This window comes from Zingiber officinale, chromosome 8B (genome assembly GCF_018446385.1).
Source record: "Zingiber officinale cultivar Zhangliang chromosome 8B, Zo_v1.1, whole genome shotgun sequence".
Taxonomy (NCBI): domain Eukaryota; kingdom Viridiplantae; phylum Streptophyta; class Magnoliopsida; order Zingiberales; family Zingiberaceae; genus Zingiber; species Zingiber officinale.
Window position 1 is genome coordinate 68,121,528 of NC_056001.1, and position 11,396 is coordinate 68,132,923.

The following is an 11,396-nucleotide window of genomic DNA, read 5'->3' on the forward strand; positions in this document are numbered from 1 at the left end:
AATTTATTTTAGAGAATAGTAATTTTATATTTTTAATATAGTATTAATGTAATATATCAAAAATTATAAAAAATCTTTTTTATCCAGATTGCACATGTGTATTTCCCTTGAAAGACCTTGCAAATGAAAAGAAAAGGCAGAGAAAATAAAATTAAATAGTTTTCAAATGACTTGATTTCCCGCTATTTATAAAATCAATCAATCGATTTCGATGACTTTGCCAGACTTGAATGTTCTCAAAAATTCACTCGAGAATGGCAACCAGCGGCCGGCCAGCAAGAAGCTTCTGAGAAGCTGCGTTGCAGCGGGATCTAATACAACTCATTCTCTCAAAGACGGCATCGCACTCATCCTAACAGAAGGGGCCCACCGAGCGTAGCCAGTACCAGGGAGGGTAAGATATCGTGGAAAGAAATGCGGCCTCTATTTAGCCCCGCACATATCGGAGATATATATATTTATATACTAAAGCATTTAGCCGTTACAATATTAAAAAACAAACGGTATTGTGGTCGATCGAGGCGGAGACGTGGACTGATGCGGGCCGAGCTTCTCGTGCTTATTTAATTACCAGCCGACGTCGGGCTCTCATCTCCGCCCTTATAATTACCCCGCCCGCTTTCTTCTTCCCCCAAGAAGCGAGAAGCATGGGCGAGGGTTTCGCCTGTGCGCCGACGGCCGAATGAGATTTCAGGTAATTTTAACAGATTGTATGTTGTCTCTTTCCTTTCTCTGATCGATGCGGCGGTTGGTTCTCTTTTGCTGGTTTCGAGTTTGGGGTGATTTTTTTAGGGTTTACTCTTTTCGTCTTAAGCTTTCATTTTTCTTTTTGGTCTTCGTGGCTTGCGGAATTCCCCGTTTGTTTGGATCTGTGAATGTACGGATTTTCTGATTGGGCGTTAGATCGGCGTTCGGGAAGTGATGTGGAATTAGTTAACTGTGAGTGCAAGAGTTCGTCGCTGTTTTTTGGTTGTGTTTTTGTGATTATTGCGGAGAGTTTGGGTACTTGAGTACTGCATTTCGTCTGTATTTTCTTATGTCGAAATCAATTTTGTACTTCAGCTCAATTCAACGACAAAATGTTGAGAAACAGCTGTAGATCACATCGAACGCAAGTCGGTTACAACTTGTTTTGCTTCTTCATACCCACTAACTCTTTCTACTTCCCACTGAACCTTGGAAATGTGGATCCAGGCACTGCTGTTCTTTCTTCTTTTTTGCACTTAGATCATGATTTAGTTTTCAGTATCAAGAGCGTTAATTGTATCATGCAAATGTGTACACTACTAATATATTATTTTCCTAATTCAGATGTTACTTTTGTAATCAGAACATAATTTCAGAAGAAACTAGAATAATGCGAATCATTAAAAAGAAGCAAAATCTTTCTTGTTGTTTTCCTTATGTTTTACTACTTTAGATTCAGACAGTAAAGCGATTGAGTTGCTTGAGCACCATCAGTGTAAGGATTCACTTCCTATCTGAGCATTTTCTCTCAATCTACCGCCCACAAAGCATCTGCATTGTCTTGTGTAGAAATAAGTTGTCAAGGACTGTGGAAACTTTATTATCTAGATAGAGCATGTTGTGGAAGCCATCTATTTCTGCTCTATATTTTCTTTTGGATTTCAATACATGATTCTTGATACTTGAAGTTGAATGTTACCTGTCCTAAATTATTTAATTGGCAGCTGAGTTACATCAAATAATAAACTGACATTCATATCCAAATCCATGATTGTTTTCTTCTAACTTGAAATCATTCGCCTCGCTATTGTTTCTAACTACCATGATCTTAGTCTAGTGGACTAACATATTTGGAAGTATCTCCATGAACATTTAGTTTGATGTACACATATATATACACACCTATGCTACCGTATCTTTGATATCATGGATTCATTGTTTTATGCCATGGTTCTTAGTGCTTCTCGCTTTCGTAGTTCCATATTTTCTCTTATATTTTGTTTTTGCTGAACATACCAATTACTTTTACAAATTGTCCAATTTGACAGATGTTTTATCTTTGTCCAAGTGATTGATAATATGCTGATATAGACTAACTTATAGTTTGTTTGATTAGTTAATGCAAAAGAAGGCAACAAGCTCGAGGTAGCAATTGCATACTTGTGAGAAACTCAAACTCTATCGGATGATTCTTTTCTTCAAACACTTTTGGCTGATATTTGTGTTCTATCAACATTTTACTTTCCTAATTTCGTTTAAACTACTGAGAACTTTCTATCTAATTAGGAAGAATTTTGATGCATAGCAAATATTAGAATGAAATTAATTGGATGAGTGAGGAAGAAAGAAAATGAGAGAAGATGGAAAGAAACAAATTCCTGGCAATGTGATCTAGCTTGATACTACCTACCTCTGATTACAACACTTTCCGATTGGTTATATATCCATCAGTTCAATATTGAAACTGTCGAAGTGAACCATCAATAAGTTTATACTTACATTTTTTATCCATTTTTCATGGACTGATCTATGCTCTGAAGATTAGTAAATGCCTTAGTGCAAAGTGCTAATGCAGAAAAAAAGGAGTAAAAGTGAAACAATGATCACTTAGATGGGTGAGAAGCCAGACATAAAATAGTCTGATATTATAGCCACTGGCACCAATCGGGAATAATAAATATGAGAATAAGAATCATGAAGTTAGTATTAAGTTTATGGTTATTTAGTGCTGGTTAGTATTAAATTTGAATAATAAACTGTGTATGTAGGAGGAGGCTAATGTAGCATATTGGTAATGAGTGAGTAGTTGAGATTCTTGAATGGCTCAGTGAGTATTTCTGAGTTAAGACATTTGAGTATTTGAATTGGTTAATTCATGCCTATCAATTTACATTGCTCGATACTCAAGGTTGAACTAACACAACCTAAACAGAATAGACTAAAATACCAATATAAATTCAAGCAGGTCTCTAAGATCTGATGTGAATAATTATTATATTTAAATATTAGATCAGAATGGTAGGAAGGCTGCAAGTCTTATCAACTTGGATGATGAATTTAAGATGAACCCACATGCATTATTTGATTACTGAATGCAATGCTTGTATATGTTGCATTTATACGAGTCAATATCACTACTGATGGTGATATATATAGCTACATGCTTATGCTATATACTTTTATTTTAACTTATATGATAATTGTGATATAGTCTTTGAGCAACATAAATTGCATGTTTAATTATGATTAATTGAGGGATCATTTGGAAATTAGATAATTTGAATTTGAATGTCATAAATCAGGTCTGTAGAGTTTATCTCTCTCTCTCTCTCTGTATGAAATTTGCCTTAACTATATAATACCAGTATGAATAGCTTCTAAGCAATCATGCTTGATGTTATGTAGGTTATGTGCTCTTGCAATTGTTGCCTCATGCTCAATTGTTGCCTCAAGCTCGTTGCCTCCCTTTGCTAAAACTGTGAGTTAAAAACATAGCTATGCTATGTTTAATTATGATTAATTGAGGGATCATTTGGAAATTAGATAATTTGAATTTGAATGTCATAAATCAGGTCTGTAGAGTTTATCTCTCTCTCTCTCTCTCTCTCTGTATGAAATTTGCCTTAACTATATAATACCAGTATGAATAGCTTCTAAGCAATCATGCTTGATGTTATGTAGGTTATGTGCTCTTGCAATTGTTGCCTCATGCTCAATTGTTGCCTCAAGCTCGTTGCCTCCCTTTGCTAAAACTGTGAGTTAAAAACATAGCTATGCTATGTGCCTGTATTGCTATGTTCTTAAAAGTTTTGTAAATATCTCGGAAAATAAACATCTAAAAAGTGAATTACATCTTTGTATTATCGAATTCAAATTTGTCATGCACATAAACAAGAAATGTAGAAAAGGGGGAGAAATAATCGTCTAAAATCTTAATTTAGTTGGCATAATATCGATAGCTTGAATTGCTTTTCTAATGAACGTTAATGCATGGCTTGGTGTGGTGATAAGAGGCAAGATTCATTTTCATGCAACATAGTTCAAATCTCATGCTAGACATTTTCAGACGTTTGCTGAATGATACTAGGGCACTTTCTTGGTTCACCTGTGCTTTTCGGATTTGTTTGTTGGCTAATCTGTGTGGCTGGATTGCTCATCTCCAAGACCACTTGGACCGAAGTGTTTAAAAAATTTGAAGAATAGAATTGTTCTTTCTGTTAAAATTCCATTTCAACAACTTGGATACGCAAGGCTCTTGTTGAGAATCAATATCCAGAATTACAACTGAAAAAAGACTTCATAAACTTGGTAGTTTACACGGGTTTTATTTTTTCTATTAATTTCCTCGTCCATTATTTTTTTTGTGGGGAACCAATTATTTTTGACGAACTTGGAAATTGTAAAAGAAAAGCTACTCAAAATAGATTGTCTGGGAAATATATTTTGATCCAAGAATCGGATAATAATAATAATAATAATAATAATAATAATAATAATAATAAGTGAAAGTCTAGCATCCACTACTTGGTGAAAGTCCACTAGTGGTCCGCGTAAAACGCCCAAATAACCATATCCGCGATCTAGAGCTGGAGCTCTGCCCTATTGTCTCCAAATTCAAGATGAGCAACTCCTGGACCTTCGTACCGGCGACGCTCCACTGTGTTCCCCTCCTCCGGCTGCCGCGACCTTCCCTTTCCCTCCGTCCCTCCTCCCTCCACAAGCACATGGCTTCCTGTTGCGCCCCGTCGTCGGGGACTCCTCGAAGCTCGCAGCTGCACAGCCTCACTTCTCTGCTACATTACGGAGCCATCATGGCCGCAGTCAGTTCAAATCTCACTCTTCTTTTATGTTCACTGCTACTAACTTCTGATCCTTCTTCTTTCTTGTGATTTCATCAGACTGAAGCGCCATCTGCGTTGGCGGTCACCGGAGACAACAACATGGAGGACGATTTGCTGACGACACTTCTCGGCGGCGGAGCCATCTTATTCGTCTACCTCTTCGTGGTTCCGGTGAGTCGATTCGTGGCCTCACTTTAAACAGAGTAAGTTCGTGTCTTGCTGAATGAAACTACTTGCTCCGCCTGGTATTGCAGCCCATAATCATGAACTGGCTGAGGCTGAGATGGTACAAGCGCAAGTTCCTGGAGACCTATCTGCAGTTTATGTTCGTCTTCCTCTTCTTCCCTGGGTAAGTGCAGATTGCAGCCTAAATCATAAAGGAAATCATATACTGAATTGTGTTCTTCGATCAAGGTTGTTGTTATGGGCTCCATTCATCAACTTCAGGCCGTTTCCAAGGGATCCAACGATGGAGTATCCTTGGTCAACGCCCAAAGACGATGTCCCTCTATACAAACCCAGAAAATTGACTAGATAAAGATCCAAATTATCTGTGTCTGCAGACATTTTTATGCACTGTATGGGAATCGTTGGTGTTAAATCAGCATCACTGTTTTTTCTTTATAGATTTTGATTGCTAAATATATTACGTATTTTATGATTTCAGCAAATTGTTCTCGAAAATGATAGCTGTACCATGTGTTATATAAAATTGTAATAAATTTACCATTCACGGTAAGTTTCTGTCGGAATTTCGTTGATCGATGTTGTATCTGTATACAATTACTTGTTGTACTCTTAAATTACTTGTTGAATTTTCAGGTCTCGAACAGGCCACCAGTCAATGGTGGGAAGGAGGAGCTGCCCACAGGTAATGCCACAGCTCCTGAAGCTGCCTGTCCTGCCTGTCTGTGTTTGTTCGTCTCGAGGCCTCTCCGCTCCCTTTCCTCTTTCGACCATCCTCCCTTCTCTCCTCTAATTAATTGACTCACTCCCATTCCATGCCTGGTAATGCATTAGCTCCCATCCCATCAGTAGTCACTCACTCCAGTCCACCTCTCCCTTCTTCCTCGCGAAGAGGAGGCGAAACAATAATAAGCTCATGATGGATGGATGGATGGCACATCATGGATAGAGAAGCAGAGGAGCTAACGGGCAGAAGAAGGTAAGTACAGTGCGGTACGTAGTGGAATTGAGGTGGGATTGCTCGCTCTTACTGCAGCAGTCAGGCGATGGAGTTCATACACACAGGACTCCATCCACATCACATGACGGACAGCCAAATTATTGTCTCTCCCAAACCCAAAATAAAAACAAGTTTTGGTCGATGAATTAATCCATATTTATGTACACGGACGACGACGGGCACGACGGCCATTTATTGCAGCAACGAAGGAATCTGCGTGTCGCAATAAATGGCCGCGCGCCTCTGTTCTCGTGTCGTACTTCTGCTAGCTCTTCTTAATTCTGTGCTTCCTTCGCCTTCCACACAAGCCACACCAGAGCACCTCCGAAGCTAAGAAAAGAGAACCGGCGACCGACGGCGTGCGCGTACGTACGTGGTTGCTTTGAAGGTGAGGTTATGGGGAATGTTGTCTGGCTCGAGATCAATGGCCTGCGTATAAGAAGCTTTGAACAGAGATTGTACCCAAGTGAGCTCGGACCAGGCTTCATTCCTCCTAACCAACACTTTCCCCTAGCTCCACGCCTCCACTTTGTTGCTCCCTTCACCCAAGTAAATTCTGAAGGTGAGTAATGATTTACGTTCAATTCTCACACTGCATTTCTGGCCTTAATCTTCACAGAGAATCTTGCAGTTCTATAGAACTGGGTTTGTGTCTGTATGTACTGATTTAGCCAAAAGCGTGAATGCGAATCATTTGGGTAATAAGTTTCAGACTGTTCGTTAATATTAATTTGTGCATACTGAAAACCTGGTTCAGTGTTCTGATATATAGGAAATGCATGAAACCGTAGCTAGCTAGCTAGCGTCTTTATCGCTGCACAAATGTGTTTGAATGATGTATTTAATGTGGGCACTGTGCGAGTGGCACCGGCTGGCACCACCACCGAATGGAGCAGCTGTACTGGTGTTTGCATTTAAAAGAGCTGGAAAAGTAGGAAAATATATGTGTCTTGTTATGAACAATATAATGACTTCGTTGGCATTGCATTGATAGAATAGCTCCGACGCAGTGTTTCAGCTGCATGCATGGATCGCGCAGGTTAACATCATGGTAGTCCTCTCCGACACTGTGCATGCCAACCCGTCGTGTGCTCGTCCATGAGATCTCAAGTGGTGATATAGAAATCTTAAACCTACAGTTAACCTAAACAATTCTTTTTAATGACGTGGGATATTACAAACGGACCAGATATAATATGTTAATCAAAATCAAAATAAGATGGTGGTCCAAATTAAGAAAAGGTGATAGTAAGAGGATTACTCTCAATAGGATTTAGCTCCTCGTACAATGTTAAGACCTTCAATATAAGGACGGTCGGTCCAGCGGTCGGTTGGACCAAAGAGACCTAACACTCTCCGTGTGTATTAACTGTTTGGGTTTAAGAGAAAATCATCCTACCATAAGACCGGCCGGGAATAATATTCGGCTTGGTCCCAGGGACCTACCTAGTCTTTCACTCTCAGAGTACGACTTAGCATACAACGGATCGATCTGACAACTGATCAAATATATAAGTCTTCACTGTTTATTCCCCTGTCCTCCTGCATATGAGCGGAATTATAGTGCTCAGTATCTTTATCACCGTCGAGTAAATATGCAAGACAAATCTCAAAAGAAACCCGACCGGATTTCTGGAGCTTAGGATATCACTAAAGGGACAAGCCTCCCAATATAAGGGACCGCTGATTTAGAGGCAGTTAGAGCATTTTGGCCAGCCTCTAATTAAGCCTGTCGGAGGGATTCCAGCTCGGCTCCTTAGGCATCCAACTTCTGTTGCCGCTCAAAGGATACTTGAGTTTGGGCCGCTAGTTCCGCCGCGTGTGTGGAATTAGCTTCCACTAGTTGAGCGGAGAGATGCTAGACTTCTATGATCTTCCTATCCAACTCAGACACTATGTTCGCTCAGTGAGTTGTCTCCAAGTGGAGCTTCTCTTCGACAATTTTCAGGGCGACCTCTATTTTCTGTGCTTGCTCTGCATCAGCCTTACTCAATGCTCGAGCCTCTTGAAGTTCTTTTTCTAACTGGCTTAGTAGCTCGAGTTGAGCTTGGCGCTCTTGTGGTGAAAGAGTGGGAGTATATATGGAGTCAACCTCTGACAGGCATTTCTTCAGGGCTCCATTCTCCTAGGTCAAAGTTGTAAATTTTTGCAATATGCCCATCTCGAAGGCCTATTGCTGTAGAACAAATATCATCAAAAATGTTCAAAGTGAGAGATAGTTGAAGGGTTAAAAGCATACCATAATCAATTTGAAGGAATACTCATTTGCCATCTCCGCTGGCGTAAAGTTGCCTAGCCAATTCATAGCAGCCTCTGTAAAATACCGGAAAAATAGGGAATATTAATAAGGGATTTTTCCGAAATTTTTGGATATTTTTCGGAAATTTTTCGGAGCTCGTACGGACTAGTTGACGGGGATAAAAACGGGGCCCGGAAAAGCCTGTTTAGGCTACCCCATTTAAGTGAGGAAAAGTTGATTTTTCCCTTTTAAATTCTTTTTTTTTTTTTTTTTCTCTTGCCGAACCCGTGCCGCGCCCCTTCTTCTTCCCCACGCGAAATCTCTCTGCCCTAACCGCTGCCGCCCGCGGCGGTTCCTCCTCCTCGCGACAGGAACCCCTCGGCCAGCAGGGGCTCGTCGGAAGGAGGATCAATCCCGTTGCATCGCGTCGCCGCCACCGGCCGAGTCGACGCCGACCCTTCTTCTCAGCCTAGCGCCGACAGCCGGCCGCCATCGTCTGTGCCTTAGATCGTCGGGAGCCGAGAGCCGCCGTCGCACAGAGCAGTGCCGGCCACCAGATATGTTCCGAGACCCCCTCACTCTCGATCACCCCTGCGCCAACACCGTGCCCTAGCTTGTAGCCGGCTCCGATGCCACTGCCAGCCACTGCCTTGTTTCGTGCTTGAGCAACCGGCGATCGCAGGGATCTTCCTCACCAGTCCCGTGCCCTGGGTTTGATTTTTACAGCCGGCCTTGCTTCATTTTTCTCGGAGACCAATCGATTAAGGTAAGGTTAGGTTGTTAATTAGGTTGGTGTTTAGATCTATGATTCCTATGGCTTGATATTTGTTCTTGTTCTGATCAAGGATATTATGACTTGATACCATATTGATCTGTTTTGTGGGAAGAATTCCAGCAAGGTGTTGTTCTGTGGTTTGTTTTGGGTCCGGCAGCTTTCTAACAGCGGCTACTTTTCTTCGGCAGCAACATTTCTGCTAGGAATCTAGGTAAGGTGTAGGATAACAGATCCTTGTAGTAGATTCTGTGTTGGTTGGACTATTATGATGGTAGATGTGAGTTAAGTTTATATGATGAATTAGGTTTATGTATAGAATTGGATTGGTATTGAATTTAATCCATTGCTTGTTTTGTTACATGGGATCAATTCCATTTCTAAGGAAGGATAAGGTTATTAAATAGGTTTGGAGATTTTTATTTAGCTATATAGCTAAATACATTATCTGTTTGATAACACAGGACTTTGACGCGAGACGGTACCTCGACGTTGGATTGGACATTTCTTATTTGGAGGCGGGTACTTTTGACTTATGTCATTTGATATGCTTAGTAATTAAATTAACGTGTTGCATTAATTGTGTTTCTTATCTGTTTTCGGTTAATCACTACCCAAATCTTACATGCTTGATTGATTGATTGGTTTTGCATCTCAGGTATATTTTTACCTGTTTATACATGCTTATAGGGGTAGTGATATGCCATGCTTGACCATGTTCAGGACCTAGGTTTTTATACCTTCTGTGTACCTTGATTTGATATGATTCTTTGACCTAGGGTGCACATTTCTATATATATGGATTAGGTCAGGATGTTTATATGATTATTGCCATGCATCATTTGCATGATTGCATGCTGTGCGATAGTCCGCTCCATTATTGCTGAGCACATCGCCAGTTACATGGATCTGCACACACCACCATGGGTTAGTGGTCGATTCAGTGAGTGTGTTGCAGCAGGGACTCTGTTAGGCACCGTTGGTCCGCTTCGTGGGTAGTGTGACCTGACGTGTTATCCGTGAGGATTCCTCCCGTCTTTGAGTCTGGGAGTTGAGGCATTCGCTCCCCGTATGATTTGGGGTAGGAGGATAGGTGTACTCAGATCCCGTCCACTCGGTCACTCATCGGGAGTAGTGACGACAGAGTTGTCATGACCCTACCCACTCGGCCTCACTATGTGTGAGATGATCGTGGCGTCGGGGTGACCAGATCGTTGGCATCATACGTGATCGTTTATTACTGTGTTTGTGTTTCTTTGCGTTTATATCTGCGTATTGTTGGATACTATGTTTGGCATCATCTGAGTTCCTTATTCCTTGACTTTGACCTTATACTCGGGACTGGTTAGTACGGTATTCTCTGTTTATTTCGGATGCATTCTTATCTTTCTTATCAGGAGACTGCATGATTAGTCTTAGGTGTTGTTTCTTTACTTTGCGTATCAATTGTACTGCCGAGTGTTGGACTCACCCGCCTCATTGTTGATATTTTCGGGTTGATCTTTGTCGGGAGGGAGTTCCAGTCGCTAGTCCTCATTGACGTAGTGCTGGTCCTGCAGACCTCCGGGATATGTTTGGTTTTCTTTGGTTTCTTTTTGTTACATTGTTTGAACTCATTATGTTCTGGATTTATTGCTTATGGACATGATATAGACTTTATTATCTTGATGGATTTGGATTTGGTTTTATTCTACTACATGCTTGGATGGCGAAGAGGTGAGTTCGTCGGTTTTGAGCTTTACGAGTGTAGTTGAGTAGGGTGGTTTTGAGTCAGTATTATTCTGCGTGGTTGTGTATGAGGTTGAATATATATATAAACTGCGTGGTGATTGATTTTCATTATTGTTATGATTCCAGCCGCGTGTATTTAGTGCTTGTAGAAAATTTTGATTGTCATCTGGGAGATCTTTGAAATTTTCTCGGACGAGACTCTTAAGGGGCGTGACAATTTAGTGGTATCGGAGGTATACGATCTTTTGTTTTAGTATTTTTGATGTTTGGGATAACTTGATACCAATTTATTTACTTGGTATCAGGTTTGGCGATACTTGTTGGATTTTATATTTTGGATTTTGAGATTTATCGATACGATTTATTGGTATCGGGCGGTCTGATACACCTTTTGGTATTCTGGATTTTTGGATATCTATTTCAGTTTGTTGGATTTCCGAGATTTGTCTGATACCAATTTATTTGGTATCAGAGCGGGTTATGATACCTGCTTTTGGTGTTTTGGAGATTTATCGGATACCTGTTGTTGGTATTCTGGATATTTGGGTTAGCCAGGTTTGCGAGTCAAACTGTGCATTTTCGGATTTTCGATATGGTTATGTTTCGGATTTCCGTTTCAGATTTATATGGATTTCCGTCGATTTTCTCGTTCTGAATTTT

General features: G+C 40.6%; 1 protein-coding gene and 1 long non-coding RNA gene across 7 annotated transcripts; both read left to right on the top strand.

Annotated features, from left to right (window-relative positions):
• The first annotated feature begins 544 nt into the window (after positions 1-544).
• LOC122014755 (NAD(P)H-quinone oxidoreductase subunit L, chloroplastic-like) lies at positions 545-5,560 on the top strand. 6 transcript variants are annotated; one of them, XM_042571162.1, is made up of 8 exons: positions 545-694; positions 2,084-2,129; positions 3,373-3,539; positions 3,649-3,721; positions 4,552-4,787; positions 4,866-4,979; positions 5,063-5,157; positions 5,223-5,560. In XM_042571162.1, the coding sequence occupies exons 5-8, from the start codon at positions 4,587-4,589 to the stop codon at positions 5,344-5,346; spliced, it is 534 nt and encodes a 177-aa protein (XP_042427096.1). In that variant the 5' UTR covers positions 545-694; positions 2,084-2,129; positions 3,373-3,539; positions 3,649-3,721; positions 4,552-4,586; the 3' UTR covers positions 5,347-5,560. The 6 variants fall into 6 exon arrangements, with proteins under 6 accessions (XP_042427096.1, XP_042427094.1, XP_042427099.1 ...); XM_042571160.1 differs by having other exon boundaries at positions 3,373-3,445; XM_042571163.1 differs by having other exon boundaries at positions 586-694; positions 2,071-2,129; positions 3,649-4,787.
• A 2,942-nt stretch (positions 5,561-8,502) lies between these two features.
• LOC122016304 lies at positions 8,503-9,527 on the top strand. Its single transcript, XR_006121103.1, has 3 exons — positions 8,503-8,999; positions 9,121-9,219; positions 9,470-9,527. It is a non-coding gene; the product is annotated as an uncharacterized LOC122016304 (long non-coding RNA).
• The last annotated feature ends 1,869 nt before the right edge of the window (positions 9,528-11,396 follow it).